Source organism: Pelmatolapia mariae, linkage group LG7 (genome assembly GCF_036321145.2).
Source record: "Pelmatolapia mariae isolate MD_Pm_ZW linkage group LG7, Pm_UMD_F_2, whole genome shotgun sequence".
NCBI lineage: Eukaryota > Metazoa > Chordata > Actinopteri > Cichliformes > Cichlidae > Pelmatolapia > Pelmatolapia mariae.
This window is the reverse complement of record NC_086233.1, coordinates 12,980,979-13,001,622: the sequence shown is the minus strand read 5'-3', so window position 1 is coordinate 13,001,622 and position 20,644 is coordinate 12,980,979. Positions and strand designations below refer to the sequence as shown.

Below are 20,644 nucleotides of genomic sequence, written 5' to 3'. Positions count from 1 at the left end.
GTCTGGAGGCAAAACAGAAAATTGTTGACAAATTTGGCACTAAATAAATAAAACTGAATGAAATCAAACACACCTTTATTTGTGCACTCAAGATAGCCTATAATCTGAGATTCAGCTTTACTCAAATGAAATGTTAATCTGTTGTTACACTTCCAAGTGGACCTAAGAAATCTCAGCCAATCAGACAGTGAAAGAAAGTTTCATCTCATTGGTAAATCTCTCCTGGCTTTGCATGGTGGGAGACACTGCTGTAGCTGTACTGCTCCACATCTAGTGGTGCAACGGATCAAAAATCTCACGGTTCGGATCGGATCACGGTTTTAAGTCACGGATCGGATCAATTTTCGGATCAGCAAAAATAGAAAAAAAAGACAAAAATTCGACTCGCCATTTACTTATTTAAGTATTTTTTGCCTATTAAAAAACATTCAACTGAAGACTCATTCCACTCACTTATATAAAAACAAATTAAGGTGCAATATGGACATTATGGACCATGCTGGGCATCCTCTGCACACGGCCATAAACAAGCAGAGGAGTCTGTTCAGTGACAGGTAGCTTCTCCCAAAGTCAAGGACAGCAGACTTAAAAAGTCCTTTGTCCCACACGCCAACAAACTGTTTAACTCCTCGCTGGAGGGGAGAGGGAGGGGAAACGGGGACAGAGGAGGGGGGAACAAGTAAGCTGTAGTGCCTTTTCACTGTGCAATAGTTTTTGTTAATATCCAACGGTGTAATCGACTCACAATACTTGAAATGTGCCGTTCCCTTGTATTCTTATTCCTATTTACTCTATTTATCCCTTTTGTATTCTCTGTATTTATATGTGTATATATGGTGTATTTCTGCTCACATTCTGCAACTTCTGTCGGTGCTGTGCTACTGGAAACTGAATTTCCCGGAGGAACCCGGAGGAACCCGGGAAATTCAGGAGGGATAAATAAAGTTTCATCTAATCTAATGTAATCTATAGGGCAGTACAGGGCTTTGATACAGGGGCGGAGCGGGGGGCTGGCTTACTGGGCTTAAGCCCGGGTTGTTTTTTCAGAAGCCCGGGGTCTTTTGGAGTATAATTTTTTCATAGTTAGATGCCTGGCTGACAACTGTATAAAACAAAAAACTACACACAATATTCGAAGCGCATAGTGCACACTGTAGGAATTTACGACTGTGCGTAAATCCCCCCTAATATTGGTATGATCAGAGCTCAGACACTAAGCGAGGCGGGGCAGCTGCTACCTGGAGTGCGCTGTTGGAGAAGCGCAGTGAGGCAGACAGAGGAGAACTGAAGTTTGACCAGGTACCAAAGCAAATCATTCGTACTGCACAAATAATGTAAATATGACGGTGTATCACGAAAGATTGATATCAAACTGATCACTTGACCCATATTACGTTACTTGTTCTTCAAGTGAATCAACAAATGGCAAAATGAAAAGCCGAACAACAATGCTGTTTCTTTAGAGAGTCTTAGCTTACATGTATGTTTATTTCATATTTTCAGTTGTTTCCCTCCACGGCTAAATAAATCTGTTTCAGTAATGTACTGATATACAAGAATGGACATAAGGAGCTTCTCTCAAAGAAAAAACTCTGGTAGATGTTATTTTATATATTATACTTTGTATGTTGTTCAGTATATTTCTATGCAAAACAAGAGGAATTTCAATACACAGCAGTATATTCACAGTTTAAACCAGATATTTACATACACTTTATAGAAAACACAAGAACATTTTTTTACTGTACAACATCAATTTAGAGTAAACTTGTTTTGGATAAATAAATATTGAAATATCTTTTGAATTAGTTAAATGTCAGAATAAAGAGAGACAGAGCTGTCTATCACTTTCATCAAATGTAGGAGTACATATACACTAAGTTTATTGTTAATTAATAAGGAAACTCCAGACGATTCCATTCTGAGCTGAAGAAGTTTGTGATAGGTTAGTAGAGTCCATGTGAGTAAATTGGTGGCACACCTGTGGATGCATATAAGGCAAAACACAGAGCCTGTTTCTTTGAAATGGGAAAATCAAGAGATGTCAACCAAAACACCAGGAAAAGAATTGTGGAGCTCCACAAGTGTGGCTCAATTTTGAATACAATTTGGTGCCATTTACAATTAAGAAATAGACAATTTCTCTCTTTACTCTTAAATTTAACAAATATGTTTTTTATATTTATCAACCTAAAAAAATAAACATTTAGTCTGATTTGATGTTACAATTAAAAAAGTGTTTGTGTTTTTATCTGAAGAGTACGTAAATATCTGGTTTCAACTGTATATTTGATGATTGTCAGCACAGAGAGGGAGAGACAGGAACAGAGAGGACGAGAGAGGAGCAGAGAGGGAAAGAGAGGAACAGAGAGGGAGAGAGAGGAACAGAGAGGGAGATGGAGAGGAACAGAGAGAGGAGAATGAGGACAGAACAGAGATGGAACAAGAGCAGGTGAGACAGACATGTTAGTCAAATGGTTGTTTACCAAAAGTATCACCGTATCATAGGTACTCATGTATCTCTTACCTAGTGTTTCTTTTTAGGTTTGTTATTTTTTAAATTCTATATTTATTAAGTTATGCAGGCTTGTTTGCACAACAAGGCTAAATAATTATATAAACTTTTCTCAATCTATATAGTGTACTTTGGTAGAATTAAAAAATGCGTGTAGTGCAGGTCTATGATGATTTTTAGTGCTACTATCATCTAGTTCTGATTCTGGTTCTGTCTTGGTTAAGTCCTAAGTAGTCCTGATTTTGAATTGTTGTAGTCTGGTTGAATTGGGGTTCAGTCCTCGTGTCTTGATACAGCCCTGATTTTGTTCTGCCTTGCTGCTTAATTAAAAAACTAGTTTAAGGTGTCCTGCATATGTGATATATATTTTTCCCTATATGAAGTCATCTTTCAGTCATTTCAAATGTTCCTGTGTTATTTATTCTAGTTTATTTCAATTTTCACTAAATAATGTAAAGTGTTTCTGCACCAAAAGCCAGTCTCTGTTTCATACTCTATTTCATATACTAAAACCTTGGCCTTAACTTAGAAATTTTTCACAGTTTCTTGCCCCAAAAGCCAGTCATAGACAAAATTAAATCTGGAATTTAATGTGGAACCTACACACACTGGAATTCAGCCTCAACTTGTGATGTTCTGTTTCTCATGCCGAAAACCAGACACAGACAGAATTTAATGTGAAAATACGTGTAACTTAGCGAACAGATTAATTTAGAATGTCCAATATGCACACTTCGATTTTTTACAATAGGTGTTGCTCACCTTTTTATTCTGTTGGACCGGTCCTCTGTTCGCCTCGTCTCACCATCTCACCACAGGCCAAATCTGCCTTCCTCAGCAAACCAAAGATCTGGGTCATGGCACCAAGTTGTTAAATATCGCAATTCCTTGATCTTTGGGTTGAAGGAAGAACAACACTCTGTGTATAAATGCTCAATCAACAATTTCTTTATTCCATACACTACTAATTACAAACGTCGGACGGGAGATGAGCAAGGGAGGGTGTCCTGCAAAATCTCGAAGTGTCTGACTGTTTCTCACATTCTTATAGCTTCGGCCCCCTCCAAACAAAGCATTTACATTCTTTCTTTCTCTAAGTGAGCCTAAGTTATGACCTTGGCTTCCTGTGCAGTATGTTTGTTCTATCTAATCAGACAAATAAGGCCATGATTCTCTGCAAACAGTATTTTCTTATAAAGCAGCAGTACAATGCATCATAAAACAGTGTATCATCCCATTTCTGCGTTTTTTCTCAGAATAAACAATCAATTACAATCAAACAATCTGCTGGTCACTCTCTAGTCTAAACAACAGTTTTTCAGTAACTTCCCACTGTCCCCTGTTATCTACTTTCTCCCAGGCAAGCATGAGGGAGAGTCTACAGCATTCCACCCACCAAGGACACATAGTCTGTTGCATTTATTTTACGGGCCGTGTCCACTTAATACTACACTATATGGCTATATGGCATTTTAGTTAATATAAAGCATAGAATTGGGGCACTTAAAATAATTTAATGCCAATAGGATGCTGAATTCTATAAGATTCAGCCGTAATGCTTGTCTGAGATTCCGCCATAATATGCTTGTCTGAGTCTTCTCTCAATAGTTACAGCTATCTTTATGAAGTTGTAAAAAAACACTTTATTTTGCCAAGACAGTGCGATTCCTTACAATTAAATGCATTTGAATGGAGTTCTAGCCCAAAACTGTTTTCACAACATGGGGATGCTAAATTCTATAAGATAAAGCCATAAATATGTGCGTCTGAGTCTTTTATAAAAAGTTACAGCTGTCTGTATGAAGTTGTAGAAAAACGCTTTATTTTGCAAAGACAGTGCGTTTCTCGCTATTACATTCATTTGAATGGAGTTCTCGCCCAAAACAAAGTATAGGTTTTCATTTTGTGAATAACTTGAAAATCTCTGCTCAAACAGCTGCAAAACCTATTTTCCCAGCACGCAGAGGCTGAATTCTAAAAGGCAAAGCCATGAATATGTGTGTCTGAGTCTTCAATCAAAAGTTACAGGTATCTTTATGAAGTTTTAGAAAAACGCTTTATTTCACCAAGGCAATGCGTTTCTCGCTATTACATTCATTTGAATGGAGTTCTCGCCCAAAACAAAGTATAGGTTTTCATTTTGTGAATAACTTGAAAATCTGAGCTCAAAAAGCTGCAAATCAAGTTGCCTAACAAGATGATATTAAATTCTACAAGATACAGCTATGACTATGTGTGTCTGAGTCTTCTATCAAAAGTTACAGCTATCTTCATGAAGTTGTTCAAAAACGCTTGCTTTCGCCATGACAGTGCTTTCTCACTATTACATGCATTTGAATGGAGTTCTTGACTGAGATAAAGTATAGGTTTTCATTTTGTGAATAACTTGAAAATCTCTGCTCAAACAGCTGCAAAACCTATTTTCCCAGCACACAGAGGCTGAATTCTAAAAGGCAAAGCCATGAATATGTGTGTCTGAGTCTTCTATCAAAAGTTACAGGTATCTTTATGAAGTTTTAGAAAAACGCTTTATTTCGCAAAGACAGTGCGTTTCTCGCTACTATTCAATTCAATTCAATTCAATTTTATTTATATAGCGCCAAATCACAACAAAAGTCGCCTCAAGGCGCTTTATATTGTACAGTAGATAGCACAATATTAAATACAGAGAAAAACCCAACAATCATATCATATGACCCCCTATGAGCAAGCACTTTGGCGACAGTGGGAAGGAAAAACTCCCTTTTACATGCATTTGAATGGAGTTCTCCGCCAAAACAAAGTATAGGTTTTCATTTTGTGAATAACTTGAAAATCTAAGCTCAAACAGCTGCAAAACCTATTTTCCGCACGGGCGTGTTGAATTCTATAAGATAAAGCCATAAATATGTGCGTCTGAGTCTTCTATCAAAAGTTACAGCTGTCTGTATGAAGTTATAGAAACACGCTTTATTTCGCAAAGACAGTGCGTTTCTCGCTACTACATGCATTTGAATGGAGTTCTCCGCCAAAACAAAGTATAGGTTTTCATTTTGTGAATAACTTGAAAATCTGAGCTCAAACAGCTGCAAACCCTATTTTCCCAGCACGGGCGTGTTGAATTCTATAAGATAAAGTCATAAATATGTGTGTCTGAGTCTTCTATCCAAAGTTACAGCAATCTTCATGAAGTTGTAGAAAAACGCTTTATATGAATATATTTGCACTGATCCTACATATGCGTGATTAAATACAAAAAGGTTTTACAAATATTTACTTATTCTTTCTCTTTAAATATACATACCACAGGTTTTCAAGGTGGCATTGATCAAAGCATTAGGAATCCTCGAAAATCTGCCTAGATTTTCATTGCTTGGCAGGTGATCCCCAATTACTTTGTGACACCAGATGATACAATTATGGCGATAGAACAGTTAAACTATACCCATGTCTTAAAGACATAAGGACCTGGATTACCTCTAATTTCTTACTTTTAAATTCAGAAAAACTGAGATTATTCAGCTTGATCCTTAAAATATAAAACTGAGTCTAACCAGAAACTTAGTTTAGATTGCCACCAGTAATAGTGTGAGGAATCATGAAGTAATTTTGATCATGATATGTTTTTCGGTGTACAGACCAACAAATATGTAGGGATGCCTTTATGTAATACTTTACTTGTACTAACCTGTATACGTTTGACCCCATGTGTTAGAGAAAATCAAAAATTAATTCAAACTTGTCCAGGCAATTCTGTTTTTGAAGTCAATTTGACATCTATTTTTCTGTTTAAAAAGAACCACAGGTGGCTAATAAGATATTAAATTATTGTGAAGCGAAAAGGTCTCCATCCAGTTCGTTTTAAGGCTCAGATAGATGACCACAATGTCAAGGCTTAATAGCAATTACAATTGTGTCTAACTAATATCTAATTTAAAAAAGTAACCTGAAATGTATGATTTTACACAGAATATTTGAAAAAACTGTGCTGTTCTGTTGGCATAGACTTTGATGCGATGGCTACTGACCCGGATGTCCTTGCCCTTCAGTCTGCGCAAACAGGCCTTGTACTGGAGGACAGGCCCATGTGGAACAATGGGCCTAGCCTGCCACTGGCTTAGGGGCAGTTAAAACAACTACAATTTTTGGAAAAATCTAAGAGGAACTTTTGTTTTACTCCCAGTCCAATCCACTAACTTGAAGGAAGCAAGGTTTATGGATTCTGGATGGCATTACCATGGCCTCCAGGAGTTGTATTTGACCAGGATATGTCCTTCAATGCACATATTAATCAAAAATGCATCAGTACTTTCTGCATTTGCACAACAGCTCTAAAATTAGAAACATCCTGTCTCAGAGTGATGCTGAAAAGCCAGTTCATGCATTTATTACTTCTCAGATGGACTATTCATTCAGTTCATATCATACTGTCCTAAAACTCCTTAACAAGCCTTCAGTTGATCCAAAATGTTGCAGTAAGAGTACTGACAAGGACTAGAAAGAGAGAATGTGTATCCAAAAGAAAGAACAGCAGTAACATACTACAGCCGCCTGTCTGGTAGCTGAGATAGGCTGCAGCTCCCCCGCGACCCTTACAAGGATAAGAAAATGGATGGATTATTACTGTTATAGTTAAATGAACATCTACTATATTATTTAAAAAATGTATTATTACCTGAAAGTGACACATGGTGGGGAAGTTTTTCAAACCATTCAGTTAGGAAAAGAAGCAATAAAACACAATGAAAGCACCTCATTATACATAAAAGTGCATAAATGAAAAGTATCTAAGGTAAAAAAAATAATTCTTCAGCAGAAAAATGTTTCCCATCAATGTTAAGTTGAATAACATGTTTAAGATCATTTCAAATGTTTTTAATGTTTAGAATCATATTCTATAAATCATATTTTAACAGTGGCTGTCCTGTGAGGACCACATACTATGAAAATATGATTGTTGTTCATAAGCTCAGAAACACAATCCTAAATCTTAATTTTTCAAAAAGTATATTAAAATATTAAAAAACAAAAAGATCAGGTGAATTAAAAGGCTTCAGCAGTGTGTTACATACAGTCAATCTATAGAAGGGATTAAAATATGAAAAAATGAAAGTGGAGTGTTGGCAAGAGAGCTGGTTAAACATAATAAATTCAAACGTTCTCATAGATGTTTGAAAGCAATGCTGAGCCTGCACCTGAACAACTTGCCTGTTTTATTATAGCAAACACGGTCAGAGCTGTCCATTCTGCATCACTGTCATAGCTTTTCTTGCTAATGTACTAAAGAAGTTATTAACAACGTTGTCACACTCCAGCTTCTCTACATCACACATGTTGGATAAGTTGGTTAGCCATAGTAAACTGTTATGATGTTAAATCACTGAAATTAGTTTACTTGTTTAATGGTAGCTGTGTTTCCATAGCTCTCAACTTCCCCAGCTCCATTCATTGTTAATGGACTCAACCCCTAGTCATGCTAATGCTCCCACACCCTTAGAGACATAGGAGTGCTGCAGTCTCTTACAAGATTGAAGTGGACAGTGCAAAGTTACAGCAGCAAAAATTAAGAAAAACAATGGAATATAATACAATAAAAAGAATAACATACTATATGCAATAGAATAAAATACTACGTTTTCAGGAAGAAAAAAAAAGCACTTCGTGTTATTGCACATGTGTGGATGTGTGGTCAGCGGCGAAGTCTTTGTTGTAGAGTCCGACAGCAGTAGGAAAGAAAGACCTGCAGAATCTCTTCATCCCACATCGTGGGTGCTGCAGCCTGCCACTGAAGGAGCTGTTCAGTGCTGTTAGTCTCCTGCATGGGGTGGGAGATGTTGTCCATCAGGAATGACAGCTTAGCCACCATTCTCCTGTCATTCCCCACCTTCACTGGGTCCAGAGGGCATTCCGGAACAGAGCTTGCCTTCTGGATCAGCCTGTTCAGTCTAAAGGCTGAATCTACATATTAATTGACAGGCAATCAACTTTATGACAGCAATGTTGAGATGAAAGGAGAGAGATCACTTTATTTTGGTATGGTTTAATTTAATATCTATTTTCAGATTTGACACTTTCCCTGAATGAGACGTCAATGAAAAGAATACTAACAGGGACAAAATAGAGCATATTTCTCCCATACTTTCTGTTAGAGAATTATGAATCAATATGGTTGTCACTGTGCAAGATGATTAGATCTTTAGCAAGAATGCTCACCTCTGTTTTCCACACACATACACACACAAACATCACGTGATCACATCACATGCTCACACACACACACACACACACACACATTACATGCTCACATATCACAGACGCACACATCACATGTTCACATGTGAGTGTCTTATCTGTCGCATGATTAATGAGATTTTTGTGTAACCGTTGAAGTTAATAAAAGGGTTGCGAGGGAAGGCCGGAGTTGGAGTTGTCTGGGATCAGGTGAGAAACTTGGAGCTCCAAGATCCTGATCAGGCTTCCCTTGCGCAAGTAAAAACCGATCGAGCTCTAATTGTCTTGCTTTGTTCACGGTGATAAGTCTCTGAGCTAGCAAGGCCTGCAAGTGCAGACCTAACACTTTCTAAATTGGCTTCCTGTAATTTCAGAATTGAATTTAAAATAAAATACCTATGCTACAATTGGCGTAGTCTGCCGGGAGCATGGAGTGTTTCTTCTTGGGGGGCTCAGGGGATTAGGAAGCTCATCTGTAACCGGAAGGTTGCCCGTTCGATCCCCCTGCTCTCTCCCTGTCCTGGTCGTTGTGTCCTTGGGCAAGACACTTTACCCTACCGCCTACTGGTGTTGGCCAGAGGGGCCGATGGCGCGATATGGCAGCCTCGCTTCTGTCAGTCTGCCCCAGGGCAGCTCTGGCTACAACTGTAGTTTGCCTCCACCAGTGTGTGAATGTGAGAGTGAATGAATAGTGGAATTGTAAAGCGCTTTGGGTGCCTAGAAAAGCGCTATATAAATGCAATCCATCATTATTATTCTTCACTCATCTTTTTTACTATGTGTTTATACACCACTCTGCATTTAATCATCAGTTATTATTGATCTCTGGCTCTCGTCCACAGTGTCTTTTATCCTGTCATCACCCTTACTGTTCACTGTGGATTCCTGCCTCTCCCTCAGCCTGGTTCTGCCCAAGGTTAAAAGGGATCTTTTCTTTCCACTGTCACTAATTGTGCAAACGCAGTAGTCATTCAGTTTGCATCTCAGTATCTCTTGTATCAGTTTGAACCACATGACAAGTGTTCTGATCCTACAACCACCATGATTTCCACAATGCTTTGCAAACACTTTATTACACAAATAACAGTTACTGAAAATAGTACTCTTGCAGCAAAACCAGTGTGTCACAACTAATATTACAGCATCCACATGTAAAACATGGCATCGTGTTAGGAAATCATTTAAACATTATGATATACTGAGGTTAAATACAAAAAGAAGTGGTGCAGACTACATAAAAAAGGAAAAAAGAGTAACTGAAACTAAACCTCAGAATCCTGAACAAACTTGAATATTTTGAATAAACAAAAGTCTTCATCCACTATCTTTGAGCTTCCAGTATGTGCATGAAGTGTGTTCAGTGAATTTTCCTTAATTAATTTAATTAATACACATTAATTTGGACTTCACTTGTGCCACACTGCTGCCATCAGACTGAATATGTCTTTATTGATTTTTACATATAAATGCTTTTATTGATTAAGTCAGAACACCCAGTTGGTTTAGGCTGCTAGGTAGGACAAGATAAAACAAAACCATATATATTTTGTGTATATATATTTATAAGCTGGGTTTAACATTATGAAGCTTGAGAAGTGGTTCTTCTAAAGCAGGGGTAGGGAACTCCAGGCCTCAAGAGGTCTGCAGGTTTTAGATGTGTCCTTGATCCAACACAGCTGATTTAAATGGCTAAATTACCTCCTCAACATTTCTTGAAGTTCTCCAGAGGCCTGGTAATGACCTAATCATTTGAGTCGGGTGTCGTGACCCAGGGTGAGATCTAAAACCTGCAGGACACCGGCTCTCAAGGACTAACGTTCCCTACCCCTGTTCTAAAGAATGATTAGTGCACAGAGATTCAGGCATATATGAATTTATACACTATAAAATTTTCTGAAGGGAAATAAAATCACTATGATACAAGCTCTACTGGCAGCAGTTTTCATCCCATGGTATGTGTTGTAATGGCACGTAATTAAAACAAAAGGCAAGACAGATGCAAAGAGGCACAGAATCACAAGTAAAAAAAACTGATCCAGCTTAAGATTAAATGAAAAATAGAAATGATAATGAAACGGTGTAAAATCATTGTGTTTAAGGGTAGAAGTAACCATATTAGGTCAACCACTCGACATGGTGACGATAACAGTGTTTGCGCCGCCCCCTACATTTCCTTTTCAATGCAACAAGCGCAATGACCAGCAAAAGTGGCAGTAAGTAGGTTACCATATAGATAACACAATAACTGAAACTGCAAACAAGATCAGATGTTTTAAATTTGGGAAACTTTCCCAGAGAAAGCAATCTTTTATGAGCAAGTAATTTATTAAGTGATATCATCAAATCATAATATAGTGACCAACAGATTGAATAAACTGATTAGAGAGGCTGGCTGTGTGATTGGCTGCAAACTGGACACATTTGAAGCACATTTGGTGGACAGGTTGTCACCATTGTCCATTATGGATAATCCATTATGGATAATCCTGACCAATCACTGCACCAGCTATTCTAACAAACAAGAGCTGTTTTTGTAGCTCTGCTGCTACAAAAACAGATATAGGAAATCTTTTATATGCCATCTCCCTCTATAACACAATATATATGTCTGACCATACATTATTATAATTATAGTTAGTCATTTCAGTGGCTGTAAAAAAAGAATTTCCCAAATACAGGATTAAAAAAAAAATTCTCATCAAATCTCATATGCAGTGGGTTTCACCACACAAGCAATTTTCATTCAAGTGAGTGTGATATTTAAATGCATCCTGCGTAGTCTCTGCGTATTATTACAAACTTTTCATCAACTGTTGTTGTGATTTGGTGCTGTATAAATAAAACTGAAAAAAATGAATTGACAATATTTCTCTATTTCACACTTCAAATGAAATGCCACTTTTGCTAAAAACTTGAGAAACAGAAAAATGACAGAATTCATCAGAGTATTTTTTCGCCATGAACAGCAAGAATATAGCTGACGAGGAAGCCAAGTCCATAATGACTAGAGTGAGAGCTACATTATGGTGCAGGACAGTTGGAGGCTGATTAATCACCATCAAGATGAATCCTTTGTTAATAAAACAAAGGGAATGCATGTTAAAAAAAACACTGACTTTGAAGGCGGACAGCAATCCAACATCAGCCTTTAACAGCTGAAGGGGAAATGATCTCATTCTTTTAACAGATTTGCATTGTTATTTTAAGGCCAAAACCAACTCCAGATTTTTCAAAATATTGTTAATAATCTCAGTAAAAGCAGGTTTGATTTGGGGAAATCAAATGAGTGACACTGTGACATGAGTAGATTATGCCAGAAAAGGCTGTATGAATACCATAGCTGAATTAAATAAATAACTTATCAAAATATTTTTTACATACAATAACACACATACACACACACACACACACATTGGCAGCTGGTACAACAGTTACACATGTGATGAATAACTACATCAGCGATTTTAGCAGAAGGTTGGTGGAAGGTTTGCAGTTGGCCCCAGAACATCTAAGAGGAGGACTGAGGCGGCGGCAGAGCAGAGTACTCCTCATTTTCAGAGTCGCTGCTGTCCTCATCATTTCTCTCTTGGTCACTGCCTTCAGTACTCAGCTGGTCAAAGCCCTGACGACTATAACCCTTATGGGATGGAAAGAAGTTTCCCAGATTCAGACTGCCCACTGCTTTACCTAGTAAAGGTTAAATACCAGAGAGGAGGAAATGAAGATGTCAATATGACGATAAAAATCTACAGATTTAAGAGAAATAATTCTCAACTTAGAATGATGGCTTCAGTTTACACACTGGCAGTGCATTGTATTGAGGATATTCATTCATCCCTGTGTAAAGCTATGGTCAATAAGATGATGACATAAGAGAGGATCTATTTTCATTTTCTGAAATGTTTTCTAGCCTGGTCATGCCTTCAACAGACACTAATGAAGATGAATGAACACTTCTTTAGACATAATGTGGTAAAGGAAGGGGAAGAAGGGGGTTAAATGTTAAAAGTTTTTATATATGACTGAAATTTTACAATATTTTTCCTTAATGATGGTTTAGTATCAAAAATTTTTTTAAAGAAGACAAAAGAGAAGAAAGAAGGAAGAGTGATAACCTAAATTTGTGTTGGTTACAAGTAAATGGGTCTTAGCTAAAACAAAGTCAATAAATGATCTTCTCTCATAGCCTGTCGGTACTGCAGAACTGTTGTTTTTTTGTGACAGCTGAACTTCACAGTATGAGCATACTACTGGAAGTCCAGCTGAATATATTCGGTAGTTAGTATATCTGACAAATGAAAAAAAATACATGAAGTATCTTAAACCTTATATTAAATAAAAACGAAGTCTGGTATTTATTAAATATTTAATGTAATGTAAACAACATACCCCTTATTTTTCCCAAAATGCCTCTCACTGAGCTGGGTTCAGCTTTGACCTCACGTTGATCTGCAAATGTTCAACAGTATTACGTTTAATGTTCACTGACTGTTTAGATGACCAAAGACAAGAGAGGAAACAGAGCAGAACAATGTGCACTGTGCAAGAAGACAGTGCAGTCAAAAGTAGTTAAAATGGCCTAATTTCTATCTCATTTGTTGTTCAATATTAAAAACGAATGGATTTTCTGCACAGACTCCCATGGGTGTTTTCATACATACTTTTTTTCCTCCAGGAAATGAAGACTCCTATGGAGATCACAACAACCAGAGGAATGAGCAGCAGGGTGGTGATGATGACTGGGAGTACACGCTCTCCTTTGTTAAGCTTTGCTGGACTCTTCCTCTCTTTGTCTGCCTCTAACTGTGGTTGAGTTTTTTGGACCACAGTTTGCTTCTCTTGGATGGCTGCGGTCTTTGATGTGTCTTGCTTTACCTTAGTTTGGACAACGGTGTCCATTTCTATAGTGAGAGACATATTCTAGTTATCAGTGTTCCTTTTACACCAGTTCTGTAAAGCCTCAAAGATGATGGTTCAATCCCAAGCTCCTCCAGTCTGCATGCCAAGTATCCTTGGGCAAGATACTAACCCCAAGTTGCTCTCTGATGCATCCATCGGAGTATGAATGTGGTTAGACAGCACTCAGTTTGGAGACAGTGCTTGTGAAAATGGGTGTAATTGGGTAAATGTGAGAGAGTAGAAAAGCACTATATAAGAATCAGTCCAATAACAAAGGTGTTTTTATCACAGGCAATTGTGTCACCAGTCAACTGTGACGACCTTACATTACGTTACTTCCTTTGTGATGCCAGCTGAAGCAAACCTTTGATTCCTAGGTCTAGGCTGCTGGGGGCTTCCGATGACGAGTGTTTCTTATTCACTCATTTGTTTCACTCACAATGTGCTTACTGTTAAGAATAAAATGATTAAGTAAAGCTGTTTTTGTGATTTTTATATACATTTTGCAATTGTGACCATTAAGAGTTGGCACTCCATGTAATAAGGGTCAAAAGCATCAATTCAGCGCTATGATTGAATTGAGTATTGAGAGGCGTTTATACACCAGATTTAATCCTTAGTTATTATTAATCTCTGGCTTTCTTCCACAGCTTTTCTTTGTTCCTCCTCATTCTTCCTCTCACCACCAACCAGTCGCTTCAGATGGCTGCCTCTCCTCTTTAAAAAAAGGAGTTTTTCCTTTCCACTATTGCCAAAGTGCTTGCTCAAAGCGGGTCATCTGATTGCTGGGGTTTTCTCAGTAGGATACAATAATTTATTAACTGGTCTGTCTGATCATAATATGATTTTAACTGTTAGGAAATTGACTAAAAAACAACTGCAGTATTTTAGTACAAACAACCCTGGCCATGTAAAGACGTTTAATCCCAAGTCTGAAATTGTAAAATTTGAACAGGAGTTTGCAAATTGCAATTGGGATCATCTTATAAAAATAGATTATTAAATTTACTAAATTAGCTTTTTCAAAGCAAGCAGATGATTGGTTTGAGTCGTATCTTCTTCAAAAGAGAGCAGAGTGTGAGGGTTGATAAAGGAAAGGAAACAGATCCTTGGGGAATACCCATTCTGTTGGAATATAGAATGGGTATTCCCCAAGGATCTGTTCCTGGCCCATTGCTGTTTAGTTTGTTTATAAATGATTTGCCTGCCAGTTGTCCAAAGCAGTGTTGGGACTAACGCGTTATTAAGTAACACGTTACAGTAACTACGTTATTATTGTGGTAACGAGCAAGGTAACTAGTTATTATGCCAAAATCAGGAACGCGTTTGTCGTTACTGGGATTTAGATAGGGTTATTATTCATTACTTCGTGTGGTGGCTATCGCGGAGCTTCCACAGATTCAGTAACATTAGCAAGTGGTGGAGGCCAGCAGGTGGATGAGGGAAAGGGAACGCAGGAGGAGCAGAGACCCGAGGTGGCCGCCGGGCCGAGTGTGAACTGAACGTCAGGTAAGAAGTTATGACCTGCAGTCTCTCTGGGTCAGATATAAACCAAGTTTAGGTGGAGTTTATTTTCGTTATGCTGACTTTTTCCGTGCTGCGTACTAGCTAGCATGACAGAGTTTCTATTTTGTTAGCTTATTTTGTTCATAAGGTTAATTATTAGAGTTGCCAACCGTCCCGTAAAAAACTGAATCGTCTCGTATTCAGAGAAAATATCACGCGTTTCGTTTTGAGGTGAAAAGGAGCACAGTTTGTCCCGTACTTCAGCTACAATAAAAAAGACACAAAGCTGGAGCTGCACAGCTGCCTCTTCTTCTCTCAGAGGCAGCTGTGCTGTCTGTAGTGTGAAAATGCAGTCTCCTCCCTCCTCTCCTGTTGCTACTTCAATCACGAAACTGATCAATGATCAGCTGATCGGCTTTTCTCTCTTGTTTATCTCCTACTTTGCGCCAGAAAGAGGAAACCAGCGGATGTTGCGCTAAACAACAGCAGCACGTTTAAGCTTGATCAGCTGCTGTTAGAATTTATTTAATATTAATTTCTAGTATCAGCTGATGTTTGCTGGAGCCACAGCTGTAAAAGCTGCTGGTCATGATATCAGTTTGGTTATCTGGTGAGAGGGAAACATGAAGATGAAACCAGGAGATGTCCTTACTGAATCATCAGAGCTGAACAGGTGATGGAGAAACAGGTTTACCTTTTAGGTGACATGAATGAGTTGAAGGGAAGTTATGAACTGTTTCTGAGAGACAAATAACACCAGGATCCTTTTTTTACGTAGCTGACAGCTGGTAACTGTGCAGGGGCGGCTCTAGCAAAGTTTTGCCAGGGGGGCCAGGTAGGGCATTAACAGGGAGAGGGGGGCACAAGGAAATACTTTTCTTCTTATTCTCATTTAAAATATCTAGCGTTTAAAAAATAATTATCTGAATCTTACAACAAACGATTGATAGATTGATGCATATATACCATCAAAACAGTGTACATCACTGTCACAACAGCGTTTGTTTTCATTCAAAGGCTTTATGATTTTTCCTATAATGGCGAGCCGGTCTCTAGTCAAAATGCCCGGGCCGATTTTTTTGTCCCAGTGCAGCCCTGTATGCAGCTCATCTGCAGTCTGGTGTTGCCTACATCTTCCTATTCGGAAGGCAGAATTTCCGAGTTCTGAGTACAATCGAAAGCACCACGAGTGCAGTTTTTGTGTTGGATGTAAAAAGCGCACATGACGCTGTGACGTGGGCTAGAATCATGGCAGCGGTCAATGACGGTCCAGCCGTGGGATTTCTCTCTTGGAAATATGCACATTATTTTTTCCTTTCTATTGGTAGGTGGCACAGTGCGCTTGTGGCAAGTAAGCAAGCTAGAAGACTGGCAATCTTGCTGGGTATCCAGTTAGGGAAGCAACACATTAACAAGAGAATTCTGAGTAAAACCAAAGTTACTTTCCCTAGTAACTAGTTACTTTGAAAGTAACGAGTAACTTGAAGTAACTGAGTTACTTTTGATAGAAGTAACTTGTAATGTAACTAAGTTAATAATTTAAAGTAACTTACCCAACACTGTCCAAAAGCTAGCTGCTAGCTTTATGCAGATAATGCAGCTATACCAGCTAAATCACCTTGTGAAGCAGCAGACACTTTAACGGCACATCTGAATGATGTCCAACAACGGCTGGAACATAATCATCTTGTATTGAATTTTTAAAAAACAGTTTCTATCTATTTTTCTATTAGGAAACAAAGTTTATCTGATGATTTTAAAATCAAGTTAAGGAATGAAGAAATAAAGAAGGCTAAAGATTTTAAGGTTTTAGGAATAATTTTAGATTCACATTCTAAATTTTATAAGCATGTAAAGAAGATTTCAAAGACGGTTATGGCTAATCTGAATTGTTTTAAGTTAATTCGGCATTATATACCTACTTCAGCAGCTCAGTTATTTATGCATTCTATTGTATTATCCCATTTTTCATACTGTATGACAGTTTGGACCCAAGCAGCACCATCTACAATTCAGCCTGTGATATCCTTATATAATCAATCTTTAAAAATAATGTATAAATAATCTGTTTGGTGGCATCATTGTCACATTTTAAAGAAATATAATCTACTTAGTTTTAAGAGTTTTAATCATTTGTGTTTTCTTAAATTTATTTTTTTAATGTATAAATAGGCTGGCCCCAGAGTGTCTTAATAGATACACACAAAGACAAGATAGTAATTGTATTACTAGGAGCATGGTGAAAAGCAACTGCAAGATATCATATTGCAGATCTAAATTTGTTCATTCAGCATTTTCAATAGAGTCTTGCCATCTGTGGAACACACTTCCAACCAGTGATGGGAATAACGGCGTTACTTTTTTCAGTAATGAGTAATCTAACTAATTACTATTCCTATCGTTACAACGCCGTTACAGTTACTAACAAGAAAATGCAGTCCGTTACTATTTTTCAACAAACATATGGTTGAAGCTGTGTTCAGCTTACCGCATCTTATATCAGTTGCACGGAAGTAGCTGACTACGTAAGTAATCTGGACGCTACAGCTTTAACCATCTGCGTGCGCTCCCGCGGACGGTAATCACGATCACTGTCTAGCACAACACCTGGAGCTCAGGGGGCAAAACAATCGCATGATCATGCACTCGAGTGCTGTTGTTTGACTGAGGAAGAATAAAGTAGTCGTGGTAAGCCAATCACATTACCACTTGAAGACAAAGCAAGAAGATGATATATACCAGTTTTTAAATTGTGTTGATAGGCCACGAGTCATGATAAACAATATATAGGCGGCATCTAAGGACAGCGCTAGCAAGCACTCTCTGCTTATGACAAAACAAAAACCAAAAAAACAGGAGAAGTTTTAGGAGTGACGGCGAGGGAGAGAGAGAGAGAGAGAGAGAGAGAGAGAGAGAGAGAGAGAGAGAGAGAGAGAGAAAGACAGAAGAAAAAGAGAGAGAGCGAGTTTTGAGATGTCAGAGATTTGTGATGTTTAGCATGTTTGGAGCGTGTAGTTAATGTGTTGTCTTGTGTAGTTAGTGTGTAGTGTTGTGGATAGTTTTGTGATGTGTGTCAGAATAATGAGGCGACTGCTGTCTCCAGGTAGAAAAAGGAGTGATACACCTGCTGCTGTCAGACCTGCACCTGCGATGTTCTCCTTTATAGTGGACAGAAATAATTTTTTTGGGAGTGGCACAAATAATTTGTTTGGCATCTTATTGAATGCAGAACAGCTGATTGTTCTGTAAATAGTTTGAAATGGTTATTTAAAAAATCAAGGTAAAAGGTAAATGGATGCAAATAACTTTGTTGTTTGCAAAACTTGTGCATAGGATTTTAAAATTGACAATTTATATTTGCATTTAAAGTTATGAAATATGATTCATTAAACATGTTCATGGTTGTTAGAGTAAAAAATATAACCTTTTCTACTCTGATTTTATGTTTTTTGTCTGATTTTAGATCAATTGTGTTAATACAGTATGTCAAAATGAAAGCATAACTGTTAATTCAGACACGTGAGGTTGTGCTGAAAAGAATGATACCAAACAAGGCAAAGTAAATAGTTTTTAAAGGTAAAATGTGGAGGGAAAATCAAAAGTAGTTAAAAATGACCAGTTATACCCTGGACCCCAGAGGGTTAAACGTTTTTTTAAACTAACGCAATAGTTACTTTTCAAGTAATTAATTACTTTTAGAATATTGTAACTCAGTTACTAACTCAGTTACTTTTTTGAAGAAGTAACTAGTAACTATAATTAATTACTTTTTCAAAGTAACTTGCCCAACACTGCTTCCAACTACTTAATGATTTTTGTTATTGTTTTTGTTGTTTTTTCATTTATTGTCTATTAATTGTAGTTGTATTTATGATGTATTTTGGTTTTATGAAAATATATGTTTTATTGTAAAATGTATGTATTGTGATTGTAAGACCAACAAGGGACAATGGTTGTTACTAGGATAGCAATAGCTATAAACTTATGTATGTTTCATCAGTTTCATGTTTTGTACTTGGACTATGTTAAACTGCACAGTCCCTTTTAAATAAATAAAACAATAAAAGCCACAAATACTGTTCTGATCTGGTGTGATATAAATAGAATTGAATTGGATTGAAAAATTCCTTGATTCCTTAAAAAATCCTTGCCATATATATAAATATTTTAGGTCTAAAAAATGGTATATAGCTGTTGAAAGAAAGAGGGGCATCCTAGTTAATGGAAAACGCAAGACATAGGTGAAGGAAAGTGATTTCACAGTTTTTCTGTGATTGCCTTGTAGCCTTCCCTGAAAATTTCACTATTTGGAATTCTTAAATGATTTTGACAACTTCCTTTCTTGTAAGTGTGATGGATATCACCTTAACACTGTTTCAGAATGTCCAAAAGCAGTCATGTCATGCTGTGGAATTCTTCAAAGGTTGTAGCAATGGTACATGGTGACCTTAATCTGATGTTAATATTCAAAAATATCCCATATAGGCAATGAATTTTGTATTCTGAATGCAATTATAGGCAGCATGGTGGCACGGTGGTTAGCACTGTTGCCGCACAGCAAGAAGGTCCTGAGTTCAACTCCATCAGGCCGGGATCTTTCTGTGTGGAGTTTGCATGTTCTCCCCGTGTTTGCGTGGGTTCCCTCCAGGTACTCCGGCTTCCTCCCACTGTCCAAAGACATGCAGTTTGTGGGGATAGGATAGGTTAATTGATTAATCCAAATTGCCCATAGGTGTGAATGTGTGTTAGCCCTGCGACAGACTGGCAACCTGTCCAGGGTGTACCCGCCTCTCGCCCTATGACAGCTGGGATAGGCTCCAGCGCCCCCCGCGACCCTAAAAAGGATAAGCGGAAGCGAATGGATGGATGGATGAATAAATGGGATTATATACCTTAGAAGACATTACCCTTTGCTCTAAGGCATGGTAAATGGATTGGTTCGTATATAGTGCTTTTCTACTCTGAGCTCCACTCAAAGAGAGAGCAACCTGGGGTTAATATCTTGCCCAAGGATATTTGGCATGCAGACTGGAGCAGACTAGGATCGAACCACCAACCTTCAGGTTAGTAGGTGACCTGCTCTACCACCTGAGCTTACAGCCACCCCCCTTAAGTGCCACCTATACACTATGAATGTGATATGTGAGCAAGTGATATGATTCACTCGTTGCACATTGCTTGCATTGGTTGCTAGTACACATTCCAGTTTCCTATGCCAACAATGTCAGTCAACATTTTCCTTTGATCTCATTAGGTCTCAATTCAAGTGGTAGCCTCAAAGTTAGGAAACTTTTAATTTGAAACCTTTTTCTTTTCAAATCACTATTTATTCCATCAGGCATCACTAGAAGTCGCATCTTAAATGTCTGTGACTCACTGTTATGAATAGCTGCCTGCCCCTTATGGATTCAAAGATTATGTACCTGCTGCCTCCAGGTATCCAATTACTGACCTTCAAGTTCTTGAACTTCAATTCCAGCTTTCTTAACAGAATGATGCAACTCTTGAAAATAA

At 37.9% G+C, this 20,644-nt stretch overlaps 1 protein-coding gene across 2 annotated transcripts in view; it reads right to left on the bottom strand.

Annotated features, from left to right (window-relative positions):
• Positions 1 to 9,779: 9,779 nt before the first annotated feature.
• Positions 9,780 to 20,644, bottom strand: part of pam (peptidylglycine alpha-amidating monooxygenase) — a 55,162-nt gene continuing 44,297 nt past the window's right edge. For both annotated transcript variants that reach the window (XM_063477945.1, XM_063477946.1), the window contains exons 23-26: positions 20,583 to 20,633; positions 13,387 to 13,626; positions 13,115 to 13,174; positions 9,780 to 12,412 (exon numbers count right to left, since the gene is read on the bottom strand). In XM_063477945.1, coding sequence (XP_063334015.1) covers positions 12,234 to 12,412; positions 13,115 to 13,174; positions 13,387 to 13,626; positions 20,583 to 20,633 — 530 coding nt within the window. In that variant the 3' untranslated portion in view covers positions 9,780 to 12,233. The remainder of the gene's footprint in view (positions 12,413 to 13,114; positions 13,175 to 13,386; positions 13,627 to 20,582; positions 20,634 to 20,644) is intronic.